Raw genomic sequence first — 19,535 nt, 5'->3', positions numbered from 1 at the left:
TACCTCGGGCATCCAGTATGATTGACCAATCAGAGAATTCTCCAGTCCAATCAAAAGAAGCCATTTGATTCGTCTCTTCATGCGAATTCTGCCTTTATCGATTGTGCGATGTGAATGGAACTTTTGAATATGTTTTCATATTGCGCAGAAATGACGAGAGAGAGAGAAGAAAAGAGGTTGAAAAGAGAAGGAGAAGGGAGATTGAAAAGAAATATATGCTTATACTCTCTCTGAAAATTGTGGAAACACGTTTCGCGGATTCGCGTTTGATTCACATTTGATTTTTCGCGTATACGTACAGATTCGGATCATGAATTTTTACAAATTACGTATACGCCTGTGACGTTTTTCCGTGATGTTTTATGTATTCGGTACTTCACGCCGGTTGTTGCATTTCTGCATAGACGCTGCATGCTGCATAGAAAGTTATGATAAAACGATGGCTGAATTTCTCAGGTAAATACGCTCAAACGTTTCTCAAATCGTTAATTATGCTCCGCTAAATCGAGCTTATCGAGCTCGCTGATTTCATGCACTTGTATATATAGGCTAAATTTCATTTCGAATTAACCAATTTATTAAAACGCGCGAAATGCCAAATGGCAAGATATATCTTTGTAATGCGTTTGATTATCCAGCTTTTCATTTCTTTGCTGCAAATCTTTTATTAGATAAAGTCTATAATTGTTTTTTCGCATGTAAATTATTCATATATAATATTACTGAATATATGTCTGCCAAACAAACTATTAATTTGAACATTTTAATTTCAGTCTACAAATTGGAGTCTTATTAGGTAATTTGTGAAACACATGGCAGGAAGGAAATCTTTGGATTACCGTACATCCTGTGCGGATGATAGTGATGAAATTGAAGGTCTTAATGAGAAACTTCTACAACTGTTATCTGAACAAAAGACCTTTTCACAAATTTCCAAAAATCAATCGTGTGACGATAGACTAAAAAATAATAGTAATTCCAAAGTAGAGTTCAATGTGTCCACTTCTTCATTATTTAGCCATTGTAGACACGAGTGTTCTCTTCTACATCATGATAGTCCAGTTAATATACCAACTTTATCGATTCATCTTCCACCTATTGGTGTATTTTGGGACATCGAGAACTGTCAAGTTGGTTTACTCATCATTTTTCTTTCTTTAAAAAGTTTATCATTAATGTGTGATATTCTATTATGATGTTGCAGGTTCCTAAAGGCAGATCCGCCATAGCAGTTACGCAATTAATTAGAGATAAATTTTTTAATGGCTATAGAGAAGCAGAATTTATTGTAGTTTGTGATGTTCAGAAAGAGAATAACCAAATTATACAAGAATTGAATGATGCTCAGGTGTCAAAATAACTATGCAACACTTTTGTCATTGCTGCAATTAATTTATTATTCAACTTATTTATTTTTCTTATATATTTACTAGGTTAATTTAATACATGTAGCTGCCACATGTAAGAATGCCGCAGATGAAAAACTTAAACAGTCCATCAGAAGGTTTGCGGATATTCATGGCAGTCCAGCAGCTATAATCTTAATATCTGGAGATATTAATTTTGCCGCTGATCTCAGTGATTTACGTCATAGGAAAAAAATTTATGTAATATTAATACATAAAAAAAATACCTCAGAAGCACTAATATTATGTGCTAATGAACATTATGATTTTATGGAGCTTACGGAGCCACTTCCGTCCAGAACTCCAGCAAAGGTATGAAATCTGGTATGTGAAGATAATAATACTGAAAAAAGAATTTTTTTTATTTCAAATTTCTGAATTATACTAAAAGTATAAAGTATACTTTATACATGCATTTAATAAATAATTAATGTATATATATACATATATTTACTTACATTTAAATGTATTTTGTATCTTATATATGTATATGTGTAAATTTTTTATATATCTTAGTACATTTTTTATATATCTTAGTATGATCCAGATTATTTATAATAATGCATAGTATATACAAAAAAAACAGCAGTTTTATAAATATATATATATATATCATAGAATTGACAAATATTTGAAATTATATGTATTTACTAGTCATTTCGCAAAATTAGTAATTAATTAACAATTTATATAATTTTAAATATTTTTGAGCATAAATAAAAACCAATGATATATACATAAGTAATTTTGTATAAATGTCAAATTAATTATGGTATCATACATATGCAAATTGTGTTAAAATTTCCTAGCATGCCTAATTTATCCTGTGTGCATACATATACTCATTTTACTTATAAAGTCACCCACGAATTTAATATTTTCAGGGTAACGAATCCTATGACCTTTTAGTTAGTAATCTTCCTGATGAAAAGGATGTTAATGTCATTAAGCGCCGCCTTAAGCAATTATCTGAAAATTGCGGTGGTCGCGTGATAGATGTCCAATCAAATACTGCCATTGTACGCTTTACGTCGCACAGTTCTGCAGACAGGTATATTTATCTTATTAACTTTCTGATTGTCACAAAATACATACATATGCACACACATACATGAGATTTGATTTTGTTTTTCTAACTACCTAATTTTTTGAAATTATAAAATTTTTATTTTGAATATTTAATATAAAATAGCCAAATTAATATTAAATTTTATTAAATTTAGTAAATTAAAATATATATACAACAACAAACTTAAAATGAACTATGATTTAAAACAATTTTAAATAGTAATAAAAAAATGGAATTTATGTTCAAAAAATTGAAATTGTAATAAAGGGAAATTTATATTCCCTTTTTGCTGATATCTTGATTAGCACATTTATATACAAACTTATTCAAATAACCCGCCTCTATCATGTAAGTCAGCCTTTGACATTCTCTACTACATTGGATTCGGTATGTATATTTGAAAACCCAGATATAGAAGAAGAAGGGATGATTTGTATATACATAAGAAAAAGAAAAAAAACAATCATATGTCTCCTTCATTACATTCTGATGTAGTAGGGATGAAAAGATAAATAAAGAAGGTTTGAAGTAACAGGCAGTAACATAACGAACATAGTGGAAAGTCAAAGAACATTGTATAATATAAGTTATCTTACATCCCCCATTAGTACACATACCCATACATATATATATTAGAGAATTTATTATAAAAAGTTAATTTTTATGCAGACTAATATACATATTATTGGTATTTATTATTTTATTTAAATGTTATATTACAATGTTAACTGATAGTTTTATTTCTGTTTGGGGTAAGTTATAGTTATTTTTTGCATTGTTAGAAAAAAATGTGCCTTGTGTTTAATATTAAAAAGTATGTATCTTATAACTAGTACATGTTTCTTGTTGAAATTAAATTTTAAATAGATAGTAATTTATATCTTGTCTTATACATATTTTATATTATTACATATATTATATCTATATTTGCTATATTTATTAAAATTAACTCATATATAGATATTTACATATTCTCGTGCCTGTGCAAGGTCATTTATAAGAAGAAATCATTTCTGTTCTGTTCAGCTAACTATACAATAACAATATGATGTCTCATTTATATTTTTTTTATTTTTATTTATTTATTTTTTTTAATTTGTGATAGGGCTCAGAAGCGTATGGAAGGAGAAAATGTTCTTGGTTCAAAAATACTTGTAAAATATCTCTGTAAGGAAAAAGGAAATATAATTGGTAAAAATCTTGGTACGTTGATGAAATTCTTTAAATGTAACATGACATATATTAGTAAGATTTAATATCACTAAGATTGTTATTTTCTATATTGTTTTTTCAGGAAATATAACACGAAGCCGGGCAGTCAGTGAATCAGAAATTGTTACCAGTCCTAAACAAAGCAACTCTAAGCAAATGTATGCTGCGAGTGCCTCTGTATTAGGGACGAGAACCCTCCAATTCCCAAATTATCAAACATCATCACCTGTAGTTGGTGCTTATCCGGCTTTTAATGCGCATTGCGCGCCAATTAATGCCCCATTATCAGGGTAAATCTGCTAAAAAATTTACTTAATCTAAATATATTTATAAATTAACAGAATATTCATTTTTTGTTTTGTTTAAAAATATTTTGTTTAAATGATGGATAATCCGAGAAAGAGCTCTAGAGTCGCGAGTAGATTGTTATCCTTGCTGATTCGGGCTATGAGTGTTGACTTTGATCTTATCTGATAAACTACTAAACAGATTTTATAAATTGCTGCAAGAGTATAATAAAGATATGTATAATTAATTATTTTCATTCTACGTTTTACAGGATGATGCAACAACCTCCAATATTTTTTGGGAGGTCATTCAATAATGACGTGACTTTTAATAGGTCATATAATGAACTCGCTAGAGTACAGTCACCCTTAATTTGGCCAATTGCAGGACCGCAATATAACCATATATGGGAAGAACAATATAAAGTTAGTTTCATATATAAATAAATATTTTCAAATTTTGTCTCTCGATTATCTGTATTTCCTTGTATGAAGTTTATTTATGTTTATTAGCTTATACCATTGTTTACTGTTAATGTTTACTTGTATAATATATTAAATGATAATTTAAAGGTGGAGAAATCAAAGATACTAGGAAAACGAGCTCATGTCTCGCAGGTTCGAGATACTAATGTTGCTATTGGTGTAACTTCTCGAACTCCCGAAGGCCTTAGGCGTATTAGAGGCACTCACAGTTCCTTTGCTTATGCTTCTGAATGGGTTGGAGCTCGGCAGTCGTATAATTCATTAGCTGTTCCACTCAATTATAATGGTAACAGTTTAAAACAATTTTTATTATTTCAATTTCACATCGCATGATAATTGATATTATATATTAATTATTAAAATAATATTGTATAACAATAGGGCAATCCAACTCTTTTAAACGGCGCAGTCCATCTCCTCTATACGATGCACCAACTAGAGAAAAAAATGCATGGCATGGTCAGGTACAAACACATTTTTATCTTTCTCGTATTGGGTTTGTTCGTTTTAGCTGTACTGGTGCAATAAATTTGAGTGAAAAAAATATACATTTCTCTCATTCTAACTTGCAGCAGTGCAGCTAAAACGAACCCATTGTTTAATTCAATATTTAGAAGAACAAAAAGAGGTATTTTTTTGTTTTAGAATCAACAGCAAATTTCTACACGAAACAACAAAACGCCATCGCCTTATGAAAATAGTATATTACAAGGAACAGGGCAACACAACCAAACCTCACGCTCTTCGATTTTGAGTGATACAGAAAATGAAGAAGTAGAGGTATTTCTTTTTTAATTAGAAAAAGATTTTTTTTTTTTAATTAAAAATTAAAAGTTGTAAAATTTTCTTAGTTTAATGTGATTTATTTATAATTTTTATGCATTTTTTTCTTCCTTCCCTTTCTCTCTCTCTCTCTCTCTCTCTCTCTCTCTCTCTCTCTCTCTCTCTCTCTCTCTCTCTCTCTCTCTCTCTCTCTCTCTCTCTCTCTCTCTCTCTCTCTCTCTCTCTCTCTCTCTTAATATATATTATTTTTCAATTTTTGTTTCCTTTTTTTTAGAAATTTTGCAATCCTATAAATAATCGCAATGGATCTAGCGCTAATAATGGCACTAATACGCCCATCGAATTGCAAGTGACAAATTTAGATCAAAGCACTGATATAAAAGATATGAAGCGGATTCTTACATCTATATTCATGGAACATGTTTCGGTAAAGTTTATTTAATTAAACAATTGTGATTATATAATATATATATATATATACACATATATATGTATACATTGTGTTACAAAAAGATTTTTCTCTTTTTCAGAGCTGTCATATTTCTATATTTATGCAATCGGACGGTAATTTTGCCGCCAGCGTCAAAGTACCTTCATTACCGGATGCACAATATGCAATTTCACAATTACATCGCCGTAAAATAGGCTATAAACGCATCTTGATATCTTATGCTCATATCGGTGGACCAAATCCCCAACTGATTCGAGCGCAAATCGTACTGCTTCTGCAAGAAGTGCCGGGACACAAACTCCCGCTATTCAAGTTCCGCGAGATGTACGAAAGTCGATTTATGATCTCTGTAAGCGTCTCCGAATTATATAAAATGAGAGACGTGTGCATAATTACTGAAGATCCGAGTGGCAGAATGGTCTCGCTCAATCCTGATCATAGAAACACACCATCACCATGTAATACAGTACAAGTATGCGATTAATACTAATTATTATAAATTATACAAATATTATTTATGTACAACATTTACAAAATATGATGGATGAAAGCCGAGTCTGAGCTTCTTCGGTGATGGTAGAGCTTCCTTTAGTTTCCCTTACTGTCGAGAAGCTTTGATCACACAGTGAAGCGTATTATTATTATGCTGAATTAATATATTGTTCTTTCACATTTAAAACGAAATTATATTGTACTTTTGATAAAAGACGCCGAATATTTGTTGTAGGATGGACAAGTCAAGTTGCCATACTGTACAATCCATATTGCAAAACCAGTGTCTGATAAAGGCTGGGCAGAACAAGAGATGGCATCCTTGCCTAATGTAAAGATTTCTTTGAAAGTTCTCGAGTTTCGTCTGCAAGAATTACTAGTGTCGCACAATGGCATACTACCTTTACCAAGGTATATATAATGCATCTGAAATTACTCGTAAAAAGTATAAAGAAATAGCATATCTTATAAACTAGCCTTAAAAACTAATAATAAAGTCTTAATAACTATCAATAAATAAGGCTTAATATCTAATAATAAATAAATCTTAATTATAAGACATAATAATAAGTTATAATTAACTTTCAATTAAGTCTTATAATTAAGTTCTCAATTAGTTACCAAGGTATGTATATTTTCTATTATTTATTGCATTAATAGATCTTTGTATATAATTTAATAAATCATTATGACAAATAAATAATAAGCTTGTGTGGCTTTCTGCTAAATTATAAAAATCACATAAGCTTATTTAGTTACACTGATATTAATTTAAAATCTAAGGAATTTATGAGTTATTAAATAATTTTAGTTTGCCAAATTGTTACGATGCCGAATTCAAGGAAAAGTTGGAAATTGTAGAAAATGGGGTACCTTTGGAACATTTAGTATCATGCTTATCATCTGTTGATTTAAGACAGGATATTGGCAGCGTGAAATATATCGTGTGGGTAGGAAAAAAGGATCATGAAACTAATCATGATGGTAAGTCTCTTTAAGTTTTAATTAAAAACCTAAAATGTGCTTTCATCAAAAAGTTTGTTTTATTATACACAAGTCATTAGACCTTGCTTGTCTTTCAGAAAACAAATGCGTGAGTCCATCGCTCGCAAATCAGTTGGCCCTTTTCAGTCGTGAATTGGTCGACCTTTTGAAAACCGCTCCGCACTGCCAATTACCCTTTAATCGATTTATACCAGCATACCATCATCATTTTGGACGACAATGTAGAGTCGCCGATTATGGGTTCACTAAACTAATTGATTTGCTGGAGGCACTTACACATACAGTCCAAGTATGTAATATATAAAAAGTATTAACACAAATAGAAAAAAGGTAATTTAAAATATTGTTGATAAATTATATCTTATTTTTTCTTATGTAATATCTTAGGTAATGGGTGAAGGCAATAAGCGCGTCGTTACATTATCGCACCGTACTCAAGTACGTCGATTCACTTCGGATTTATTACGAGTGCTAAAATCGAAAGCGAGTAAACAAGTAGCACTGTCGGAATTTCCAAGTGTTTACAGTAGAGTAATAGGTATACAAATAATTTATGTTAAAGAAATTATACATAGAGAGAATTTTATATTATATTTTACCGCAAAATTCTAAAACACTTAAAGGATCATAAGTTTTTAATACAGTTGTTAATATATTTTAAAATTATTGAAATTTTACTATATATTTTAGTCAAATTAATCGAACATGTTTTATATTTTATTGAGGTATTAATATTTTTTATTGTGGTAAATATTAATCAGAGAAATTTATAATATTCTTCCAGTACTATATTATCCCACAATTATCGTGAATTTCAGAATAAATTTTAAGAGAATATTATCTCTGTGTAGTAAAGCAAGTAAATTTATAATAGTGTAGTAGTTGTTTAAAGTAATTATAGTAATTTTTATAATAGAGTAATAGATATACACATAATTCTTTGTACATTTATATTCATATTCATAATTAATAACAAATATCTTACACACAATTATTTTGTAGCAAAACCGTGGGATATTGTCGATTACGGCGTATGCAATATCGAAGATATTCTCAGTGAAGTGTCTGAAAACACGGTTGTCGTAACATCTATCGAAGGCGGCGATAAAATGATTGCTATTCCTAAACGTGAACAGACTGCGGAAGAGATTGACCGAACAAAATTGTTCGCTAAGGAAGTGCGTAATTTGCGAATTATTAAACCTAAGTATCTTTTAAATTCTTTAAACTAAATCTAATAAATTAATTAAATTTTATACAGGTTGTCGAATTACTGCAACATGCGCCTCAATGCAGAATGTTGTTCAACAAGTTTGTACCTTCTTATCATCATCATTTTGGTCACCAATGTCGAGTGTCGGATTACGGATTCACCAAATTGATCGAATTGTTCGAAGCAATTCCGGACGTAGTTAAAATTGATGAAGTTAATGGAGGCGAGAGACAGATATCCTTGACTGAAAAAGAGGGTCTTAAGGTTCTCTCCGAACAGATATCGAAATTGGTGATGCGAGCCAAAGGCGGCCTTATGATCTCGAGTATCACGCAAACATTTCTACATCAATTCGGCTACGCTTTGCGTCCCGAATTATTCGGCTGCAATTCCATGTTACATCTTATGCAAAAACTTGGAGATACCATTCAGGTAATACACGATATCGATCTAGCTGAAGCTTGATCTCTTCTTTTGATTTATCTTTATATTTACATCTGGATTTTCTTCTCATTTACAGATCATAGATTTAGCCACAGGACCTGCTATTATCACAATAGACAAATCACACTTGCAACAAACAACTCTTCAATGCCGACGCGTACTGATGGATCAACCTCAACATAGAATGCCCGTTATTGAATTTGTTCAACAATACTCTCAGTATTATTTGAAGCAATGTAATCTAGACGAGTTTAGAAAAGATCTTACAAATGTTGTTCGGGTATGTATAGGATTTAATATATGAATCTATCTTGATTCATCTAGAATACATTTTTGCTATCGGAACCGTGATCTCGAGCATTTGAATTTCATTCTAACAGTATATCTTATAGTTTACAGACATAAATGGCGAAAAATTCATTGAACTGACACCGTTACATCGCTTTGCTTGTGATCTTTATCGCGTGATGATAAATTGCGGTGATACATTAAACTTATCGCAGTTTGATGCATCATACTCAACTATCATAGGTTCACTTTGTAAACCTACACAATATGGATTTCCAACAATAACTGCACTTTTACAAGCATTACCTTGTACAGTAACGATAAAGGAAACACGGAAGAAGGAAGCGATTATTTATTTAAATAAAAAATTAGCTGGTAAATAATTTGAATAATTTAATATTTCTCTAATATATTTTTATATCGATATCGCGTGCTAATATAAACATTTTATTTTTTATTAATAAAGCTGCGGCCGGTATACTTTTGCCAACGGTATACAAGCCGATGTCATCCTATCACGATACGGATTCCAGCAACGATTCGTTTGAAAGCGATTCTTCTTATCGCGTAAACGCTTCGAATACTCTGGGCGTGGTGGATAATCACGAGAAGTGGATAGATCAGTTGACCAACGTCAATTCTTGGAAAGCGAAAGAGGATAAAGCTTTGTGGTCGGAGAATCGTATCAAGCATTGGATGAACCTGGCGACTACGGAAGAACGCTCGATTAATTGGTCGGAAAGCGGCGGCGAGAGCTTCCTGAGGAGTTTAATACGCACACCGATAATGCAACATGATTTCCCTCCACCGCCACCTAAACCCGATTCCCCGCCCGAGGTATTATTCTAGTAGATATTAATATATTGATTCTTTTTTTCTATATTCGCAATTATTAGTTTATTAATAAATTATATTTTTTTCGCAGAACTCCGTATGTAAGGGAGAGCATTGGAAATCGTCCCTATGGATGTCTCCAACGAAATTACATATCCTCAAGACGAACATTCCACAAACGTGCAGGTAATTTTTTTCTTAATATATTTATATATTTTAATATATATTATAAGATTATATATTTAATTTATATGTATTACATAATATATTTATATTTGAGAAGTTATTTCCTTTACATAGTGTATGTATTAATTTTTGTCATTTTTATTATTTTCCTTCAGGTTCCCCCGTTAACTTTACCGAGCTGGAATCAATACCTGTCCGGTGATGGTACATCAGACTTGCTATCGCCAACAAAAAATCTATTACCCGCTGCTGCGAATCCTTTGTATCCGCCTACTTCTCCTTACTATTCCAAATCTGTTGTTGCACCGCATCCCTCAGAACTGCCACTTCCTTCTTTATCCCTAACACCCAAGGAGAAGATATTAGTAGATAATCAGAAGAAGATTGCCGTTAGAACGCATCTCAATCTTGCAAGCTCCGAAAGCGAAGATACTAATACCACCATCGATGATGATGAGAACAGCGATAGTCACAGCACTTCTAGCAAGCTCCGTGAGTAGCTCCATTAAAAAAATTTTTTACAACATTTTTATAATTAATATTAACGTGTAACATTTATTTTTACGTTGGTGCATGTTCACTCACATATTGAAAATATCAGGAAACTGTTCATTACAGTAACTAAGGGCAAGAGACGCTTGGCAGCCCAGTTTAATCAGCCGATCGAGCCATGATTGAAACAAAGAATATGCAGAAAGAGATGTTGAAAAAAATAATAAACCCAGGATCAAAACCGATTGAGTTTGATAAATCTTGTGCTTGAAGATAGTAAGAATTGCTTCGATATTACAATATTTCGGTTGCCACTTAAAATGAATTAGATTACCTATATAACTATTTCACTGATAGTGGTAGGTACCACACTTTATTTATACTCGAAATTTATAACAAATTTGTGTATAGAGTAAATGTGTATGCAAATATGTATGCGATAGAGGAGATACTACTTGTAAACACTTCAGTTATTTTCAAAGTGTATGAAAATAATACATCGAGTTAGATTGTGATTGTTATAATCGGGATTCTAATATCAAATGCGTGAGTGATCGAATTTATACCGAATGACATGTGCTGATGATTAGGAAACATGTAGCATTTTTCGTACTGTGATATAGGATATAAAACAAGCAAAATAGTAATATTATACACCTAAAGAAGAAAGGTTTGGATGGCAATAATTATCTTTCGGCAAATCACATTCAAGAAGCGTGGCACAGTATATTTAGTTGTGATTTATTACAATTTAAATCTTTTTATATTGTGCGTCAATACATATTTTTTATTTATATATTATAGATATTTTTTAATCTTATTTATGTTTTTATATCGCGCGCGCGCGAATTTACAATCAATTTTTACTTGATTGTTTCGACCAATTAATAACGCACACATATCATGAGATAATTTATATCTATTTTTAATTTTATGTTTATTAAAAAAAATGTGTAAGCAAAAGATTAGATTGAATTAGTCATCGAGTATTAACTAATAAATTTTCTCTTGTAAATAAATTATTAATTAAATCGCTTCTTTCGATTTGCCTACATTCACATTGTCAATAATAATGTGAGTTAACATTCTTATAACACATGTGTCTGAAAAAGATATTGCGTATGATTGTTGCCAACTAAAAGCTAACAATAAGTGAAAATTCTCTTGTCCGCCATACATTTTTCATCTGTACAGTTATTCATCTTAATCGCCTTATATAAATTTCTCCCCATTTGCTCCATTGATACATTTTTTACAGCTCAATGTATAATTTTACAAATGTATTATAAATGAATGAGACAATGTTACGAATATTATATAGCGATGATATAAAATTGGAGTATGATACGATGTATAAGCTATTTCGCGTGATTTTACGATACGTGGAAAAAAAGGAAAAAATAATTTTATCGATGAAAAGCTCTTTAATGTTTAGAAATTGATACTATTGTTTGATGTAGCATGGTCGAAAAATATATAGCAAGATGCGACGTGAGATAAAATTTTAACAAAGCTCGTCGAGACAAATATCGTCTGATACTATTAAATGGCGTTTAATATCACATAATTTTATTCAAAAAGAGACGAAACACAAAAGTAGAAATTGCATCAAAATATCAGCAGCTTCGTGTTGCGCAATCTTTTTTCTTTTTTATTTGAAGAAGAATAATGAATACATCATGACAGAATTTGTGTACAATGTTCTGTTAATATATTAAATGAATAAATTGTGTCATGAGAATGTCGCGCTATTTGAATTGTACAGGCGAATGAGTGTACTGATCTCACTTTTAATCTTATACTTTGTGCTCATTGTAAATGCGATATGAATGTGTAATAATTTGCAGCGTGAAAATGTTAATTATTTATTACTCTAGTAGGATTTACTGCTACAAAATGGATTTTTAAGTTTCATGCGTGCGCGATACTATTTGCCAATTTATCGTCAATTTATTCTGAATTTTAGTACGTTATTTTTAAAAAGTTGAAAAATTTTTGAGAGAGATGCGTAAATGTCTATGTTATTTCCATTGGATAATTATTCGAAAATTCGCGATAAATTAAATGACAGTCGAAACATCGAGTGTTATTTAATTTATAAAGATCATAATATTCAAATGACTTTCTTTTAAATATTTCGTTTAATTTATTCTTATTAAAAAAAAGTTTTGTTACATGTTATATATTTATATGCCTAAAATAATGAATTCTTGTATTTTATATTTACATGAAAGATTTTGCGCGTACATGTGTGTCTTGTAGAGAAACTTTTAATTCATTCAAACAGATATCTTATGTTGTGTAATTTTATGCCCACTGCATAAGATATTTCAATGCAAATAGTTGTCTTACGTCCTAAATATATTGTATAAGTTTTATATGTATACTCAATTATAGCATTCTAAATAATGAATGAGTAATCTGGTTGAAAAAATTGTAAATGAGATTAATGTGTATAAGATGATTTTAACTTAATAACAAACAAAAAATGTATAAATCATCAGTGAAATCGCTTTGAGTATTTCATGAATTAATTAATTTGATATACACATGTACAATAAATATAATCTTTTTATATATTGTACAATGAAAAAAAAAAATAAAGAGATTAATTCATTCAATGTTAGAGATATTTATTATTTGTCGATATATGTTCTTGTTCTATTTATATTGTAAAATACTAATTTTACAATACCAATCTTACTTTTGCAAAGAAATAGAAAAATCTTGATAAATTATTTTTATTATACCAACTTTTTCAATTCACAATGTACATCTATACATAATGCAAACCTGCGATTTAGACTCATAATGTACGAATACGTTTGCCATTAAATTATCATCTACAATTCGAGTGTAAATTGCTACGCCTTATTCGGTTGCTCTCTCATGCCACTACCTACTGGACCATGACGACGTTCCCAAATCATACGGTGTTTCTGCTTCATATATGCATTTTTAACATTTAAGCCTATACCCATATCGCCGTCTGCAAAATTTGTAAAAATATATATTTAAAGGGTGTTTTAAAGTTTTTTTTCATTATATTTTTTTTCTAACTCCACATCTATTTTAATAATAATATTACACTTTGCAAACCAAGCAGCTGTTGCATCATCATAAGTCTTCCTTAGATCAGCGCACAAATAATCGTCATCACCGTGATAAAAAACACACTGTTCAAAACGACTTCTCAATATGAACAAAATTTCATCTTCTACCGATCTGTTATTAAAAATTGATTGACATTTTTATTATAAATATATAATATTAATATATATACATGTATATATGCATAATATTAATAAATATATATGATATATATATATATATATATATATATATTAATGTTGGTCATTGTCAAGACTGAATGTTCTTTTTCTTTCCTTTTTCTTTGCTTTTTTTTAAATATTTCATGAAAAAAGCTTACTTGTCACGCATAAATTGACAATTTGCCTCGGTGTAACAGACTACATCATCGGTATAACATTCGTCGATTGTGGGCACGCGACGATATTTTTGATGATACCACGGGTATTTCTTTTGATTCGGCACTACGAATTTTTCTGCAATAAAAAAGTTGTTTATAATTATAAATAAATATATATATTTATAGAGAGAAAGAGAGCAACATATAACCAAACAAATGATTAGATAATACCTCGGACATATGTAACCGGAGCATCTATAATGTAATATACAGCAGTCGCAAACTTATATAACGGATTTTCCTTCTCTGCCATTATGTTGTGCAAAGTAAATCAGATCGAATTAACAGTAATATATATTATATTATGAATAAAATTTCTTTTACTCTACAAAACTTGCACATTGCACGACATGAACTAACAAATATCTAGATGGAATACACTATACACCATGATGTAAATTCCATACATGCGCAGTCGACAACGATCAATCAATTTTTGAGCGAATATAATAGATTTTTTTCACAATTTCATTAATTTATATCAGGCAAATTTTTCCGACTGAGATTGCAAATTCAAAGCAGTAAATTAATGAGTAAAACTGAATCGATGAATAGAATTGTTCCAAAGCGTATCATTAAAAAGCCGTGTTCCACTAAATATATTCATATATATATATAAACCTTACCCTAATTATTATAAATTAAAATAAAAAAATTATGTCAAAACTAAAAAAACGTTATATTTCAAAGTGAATTGAATAAAAACGCCAAAATATGAAGAGATGAAATGTTCCCAATTAGTCGAGACAAGATAAAAATTTTAATTTTTGATTATGCTTTTTAGTTAAGATATCTATACTTCAAATTGGAATTAATGTGTATATATTATATATAAAACATATTTTATATAGTTTACATATATAAGAATTGTATACACACACACACAAATTTTTCAGATTAGTCTACAACTAAGCTAAAAGGTAAAAATTAATTTAATTTAAAATACTTTGAAAGAATTTTTAATCTCAATTCTTAAAACTACGTTTTTACATATACACGGGAAATATATACAAGGAAATAAATAAGTCTTATATAATTTTTAAGAATTTGTTTATAGAATCACTATACACAGTTATCAAACGTGCATAGTAGACCAATTTTACTGTGCAGCCGCGGTGCTCGGCGCCGAGGTAGTAGCTTGCGCTTGATCCTCGCGCAGACGATCCTTTTTGAGTTGTCCCATGAAGGAGGCCTTGTCTGCGGCGGTTTGGAAGCGACCATGTCCGAACTTGGAGCTGGTGTCAATGAATTTGAGGTTGATCTTCTCCAATGCAGATCTCTTTGTATGCACCAACAAGGACTGAAAAATACGTTTCACATTAGTAGTTTTATTTTTTTTCACAAAAATAAATATTAATAATATTCAAGTATTTAATCAGTCCTATCATTTGTAATATCATCGTGTTCAGAATAATACTAGGCTCTACATAATTTCATCATATGGATATGCAAAATAATTTAATTATTAATTATTAATATTTTATATTTACCTTCCTCAGAGTAATCACGCGTTTCTTCGGACCCATACAGCATCCCTTAATCATAACGAAATCATTGTTCACTTCACCGTAATGCGGAAAACCACCCATGGGCGTGATAGTTTTCTCCGTAAGATCGTATTCCGTTGAAGCATTATTTTTTACGATCTAGAAGTAGATAAATGTGATGAGAATAATTTTAATAAAGTTTAATAAAATAAAGAATTTTATATTTAATTTATTGTGACTTATGTTGGAGACCTAAAGCATAGATGTAGTACTTATGCATTAGGCACTATGACTAATAAGTAACTTTATCTTGCCTCTACAAAATTTAAGAATCAATCGTTTGATAGAGATTTCAAAGATCGACTTAGGGTAAGAGGCGTATTAAATTAATTCTCAAATTTAATTACCTTGCCATCCTTGGTGTGGATGCCTTGACCGATTCTATAAATCTTCTTGTTCATTTCAGTACGATGATGATATCCTTTCTGACCAGCACGTGCAACAGTGAAGGACACGCGACTTGGATGCCACGCACCAATACAAGCGACCTTTCTTAGACCCTTGTGAGTCTTGCGTGGCAATTTCTTAGTATGCCATCTAGATGTAACACCTGTGAGAAGTACAAAGAATATGAATTATTTAAGAATTAGGTAGACGTTTGTGCTCATACACAGCAAACTAGACTTAATTAACAGTTAGTCTTGTTTGGTCGAGGACTTCAGTAGGAAGGCAGCATGGTTATATCCTCAAGATGATCAGATAAGTGCACATCATGCTTTTGTCATCATACAGTCCTAGTAGTTTTTTGAAAACATGCTTCTCATGGGCAGAGGGGGGGGGACGCAAACGTACAGTTTCAAGGGTCAGTGGGGGAGCGAGTAGCAAACACATAAATATATAAATATGTATAAGTACATACCCTTGTAACCCTTTCCCTTGGTAACTCCAATCACGTCGATCATTTCATCAGCGGCAAACACGCTATTAATGGGAACGGGTTTCTCCAGATGTTCGCGGGCCCATTGTACTTTGTCTTCGATAGTTCCACCATTCAACTGGATCTCCATGATGTGAGCCTTCTTTTGACGTTGTCTCAACAGCTTCATCTAATAGAACAGAGATAAAAATAAAATTGATTTTTTTATTCCACAATTATACAAGTATGATTATATCTGATACTTTAATATTAAAGTTGCACTATTGTGTAATTTACCTGAGTATGAGCGATAATGCGAACAACGCTGCAATATTTTTTGATTTTCTTTAAATCAACTTCAATAGACTTGCGGCCGAGGTCGTCTTGCCATTTCTTCGAAGCCTTCGTAAATGCCTTCTTCTTACTCTTGTACCTGTCGAAAAATCAATTGCAATGCCCATCTGTGCATGTGTCTGCATATGCTGCCACCTGCATACTTCTGTAACGTGCCAATCTCATCATAATGAGCGGAGACTGGGCACATTTTTTGGATCAACCGTGTTAAATTTCAAACGGCTATATCCAAATGATAACTCTCATCGTGTGAGCGGAGAGCTGTGATATTTTTAGTATCGTGTGATATAATAATGTACTTGTAATTTTTAAAAATAAAAGAACTGTACTAGGCATGGTTTGTCTCAATGATCACTGCTCAATGAGCTTCAAAGAGAATATGGAATATACCTTGCTTCCATGCATTCTGCATAAGCAGAGCACAGTTTTGTTCTTTGACATGGCAGTTTAAGAACATACTGCATTAAAAGCAACTCTCGCACTGCAATCCAGACGAATCAATGCTTGTGCATTAATCAACATCCGGATTAACACGTCATAAGCTAGTACAGGTAGTTCTAACATATATATATATAATTAGATAAATTATCTTTAATTCATAAAATAATTCCTACTAACCAATTCTTGTAGAAACGTCTGCGACAGTCCTCCGACAAATGTTCTGCCCAAACAGTAGCAAGTGCTCGAAGTCCATGTGGTGTTTCAATGTAACCAACGAGACCAACTACAATCATTGGGGGTGTTTCGAGGATAGTAACTGCCTCTACAATCTCCTTCTTATTTACCTCTGAAATTAAATGATTGATATTTATATTTGAGTAATTTGTACAAAAAGGAAAAAAAATGCTTATTTTAGAAGTGGACTGTACTAGATATGGTTTGTCTCAATGGTCACTGCCCAATAGGCTCCAAAGAATTTATGGAATATACCCAGCTCCATGCATTCTGCATAAGCAGTGCACGAAATTACTTTTTGACATGGCAACATTGAAAATATACTGCATCAAAGGCAGCTCTCGCATTGCAATCGAAGTGAATCAATGCATGTGCATCAATCAACACCCAGATTAACACGTCATATACTATTGTCTACAGACTAAATGCAAAAAATCTTCAATTTAAAATAAGAATGCTAAAATTAGAATCATTTGAAAAAATCAATAATCAGGATGAAAAAAACAAAATTTGTGTCCTATCAATCAAGTGCTATTCGGATAAATAAATTTTTAAACAATCTACAATAGTAATAATATAAAAATAAAAGAATATATAAAAATAATATATAACTATCAATGCAAAAGGTTTTCGGATGGATGCCGCGTGGTTTAACAGCATAATGCCGACGTTTCGCAAACGTTGCAGTTTGCATCTTCAGGGCTGAGAGCTCCGATGAGCATCAGAGCTCTCAGCCCTGAAGATGCAAACTGCAACGTTTGCAAAACGTCGGCATTATGCTGTTAAACCACGCGGCATCCATCCGGAAACCTTTTGCATTGATGATTCCAATGGCCGCGAAAGTCTCAAAACTAGAATATATAACTATATTATAAAAATTAATTCACATTTTTTTTTATTATTCGGCAGCTGAACAAATTTTAGCATTCTTAACAATTTACTTAAATTATATATTATTGCAGTAATTTTACTAATTATCACTCACTCGATCCAGGACGATCGGCTTCCCGAACAACGTGAGTCATTCCGGCCTTGTAGCCGATGAAAGCAGTCAAGTGAACAGGCTTGGTGGGATCATCCTTCGGGAAGGCCTTTACCTTTCCACGATGTCTTTGGGATCTTTTCTTGGGATAGAATCCCATCGACCCGTGTCGAGGGGCGCTGAATTTTCTATGCGACTACAACACAAGATGGAGAAATCTGAGACACGTGGTCAAATGATAAAAATCTTTTTTTCGAGAAAAAAGAAAATCAGACCGCCCTAGAATATTTTCTTCAAGGTTATTCAGTTGAAAACCATAAACTTTTTAATCTAAATCATCATCTGAATGATCGGAATCGTTGCAAATGTTTAATCGTAACGAGAAGCCATGTGTTGAATACGCATCGCCATCTCGTCATAAAAAAACCGGAAATATTGCGAATTAAAATATTAGCGTAATATTTGTTTTACAGTTCGAAGAATATGTTTAAGAACACGATTATTTATTATAATACTGCCGATGTTGAGGGATGTTGCAAATTTTTACAGATTCCCGGACGCGGATTCAACTTACCATGATGCTGCTGACGAAGAAAATGGAGGAAACTGAAGAAGACGCTGACTTTTATACCCGTAAACCCTGGCATGAACTTTGGAAACTTAAATTCCCTATGTTAAAATTTTTCTTCCTAGGGATTATTACTTTCTTAATGTATTTGAATTGCATTCCAAAATTTATTCGACGAGTACTCAATAATTATTTTATTTTTTAATAATTTCATATCAATTTCATTATTGATTTTTTCAAATAATTCTAATTTTATTCAATAATAATTTTAAAATATCATTAATAATCAGGATGAAAATAAAACAAATTTTATCTGTCCTATCAATCAAGTACTATTCAGATATATAAATTTTTAAACAATCGAAGATAGTAATATAAAACTAAAAAAATATATATATAATTATATATATTATAA

At 31.3% G+C, this 19,535-nt stretch overlaps 3 protein-coding genes and 1 non-coding gene across 4 annotated transcripts; 1 reads left to right on the top strand and 3 right to left on the bottom strand.

Annotated features, from left to right (window-relative positions):
* Positions 1–165: 165 nt before the first annotated feature.
* Marf1 (meiosis regulator and mRNA stability factor 1-like protein) lies at positions 166–13,274 on the top strand. Its single transcript, XM_085483573.1, is given in 26 exon segments — positions 166–456; positions 774–1,130; positions 1,205–1,348; positions 1,434–1,718; positions 2,291–2,457; positions 3,581–3,678; positions 3,770–3,977; positions 4,247–4,400; positions 4,548–4,746; positions 4,842–4,924; positions 5,106–5,240; positions 5,518–5,670; positions 5,774–6,166; positions 6,422–6,597; positions 6,998–7,170; positions 7,269–7,480; positions 7,579–7,729; positions 8,194–8,369; positions 8,453–8,836; positions 8,925–9,128; positions 9,241–9,511; positions 9,603–9,973; positions 10,062–10,116; positions 10,119–10,156; positions 10,312–10,648; positions 10,775–13,274. Coding segments are annotated over 25 exon segments (4,941 nt in total). The 5' UTR covers positions 166–456; positions 774–812; the 3' UTR covers positions 10,831–13,274.
* A 99-nt stretch (positions 13,275–13,373) lies between these two features.
* ND-PDSW (NADH dehydrogenase (ubiquinone) PDSW subunit) lies at positions 13,374–14,526 on the bottom strand. The gene is made up of 4 exons (XM_029314037.2): positions 14,310–14,526; positions 14,079–14,214; positions 13,737–13,873; positions 13,374–13,637 (listed from the first exon to the last, which is right to left on the bottom strand). The coding sequence occupies exons 1-4, from the start codon at positions 14,389–14,391 to the stop codon at positions 13,513–13,515; spliced, it is 480 nt and encodes a 159-aa protein (XP_029169870.2). The 5' UTR covers positions 14,392–14,526; the 3' UTR covers positions 13,374–13,512.
* A 555-nt stretch (positions 14,527–15,081) lies between these two features.
* Positions 15,082–19,186, bottom strand: RpL3 (ribosomal protein L3). The gene is made up of 8 exons (XM_029314113.2): positions 19,127–19,186; positions 18,556–18,748; positions 17,514–17,682; positions 16,839–16,974; positions 16,545–16,731; positions 16,033–16,235; positions 15,629–15,784; positions 15,082–15,438 (listed from the first exon to the last, which is right to left on the bottom strand). The coding sequence occupies exons 1-8, from the start codon at positions 19,127–19,129 to the stop codon at positions 15,238–15,240; spliced, it is 1,248 nt and encodes a 415-aa protein (XP_029169946.2). The 5' UTR covers positions 19,130–19,186; the 3' UTR covers positions 15,082–15,237.
* LOC114939724 (small nucleolar RNA U43) lies at positions 18,818–18,894 on the bottom strand. Its single transcript, XR_003821311.1, has one exon. It is a non-coding gene; the product is annotated as a small nucleolar RNA U43 (small nucleolar RNA).
* Positions 19,187–19,535: the final 349 nt, after the last annotated feature.

This window comes from Nylanderia fulva, unplaced genomic scaffold, assembly GCF_048542155.1.
Source record: "Nylanderia fulva isolate GAGA-0341 unplaced genomic scaffold, ASM4854215v1 Scaffold26, whole genome shotgun sequence".
Taxonomy (NCBI): Eukaryota; Metazoa; Arthropoda; class Insecta; order Hymenoptera; family Formicidae; genus Nylanderia; species Nylanderia fulva.
Note: the sequence above shows the minus strand (reverse complement) of the source record. Positions and strands in the feature narration are given on the sequence as shown.

Coding starts and splice junctions, on each gene's coding strand:
- ND-PDSW (XM_029314037.2), bottom strand. CDS start 14,391: ATGGCAGAGAAGGAAAATCCGTTATATAAGTTTGCGACTGCTGTATAT. Junction 14,215..14,309: donor TCCGGTTACATATGTCCGAG/GTATTATCTAAT, acceptor TTTTTATTGCAG/AAAAATTCGTAGTGCCGAAT. Junction 13,874..14,078: donor TGTCAATTTATGCGTGACAA/GTAAGCTTTTTT, acceptor TTTTAATAACAG/ATCGGTAGAAGATGAAATTT.
- RpL3 (XM_029314113.2), bottom strand. Junction 16,975..17,513: donor AGACGTTTCTACAAGAATTG/GTTAGTAGGAAT, acceptor ATTTTTCGACAG/GTACAAGAGTAAGAAGAAGG. Junction 16,236..16,544: donor CAAGGGAAAGGGTTACAAGG/GTATGTACTTAT, acceptor TACTTCTCACAG/GTGTTACATCTAGATGGCAT.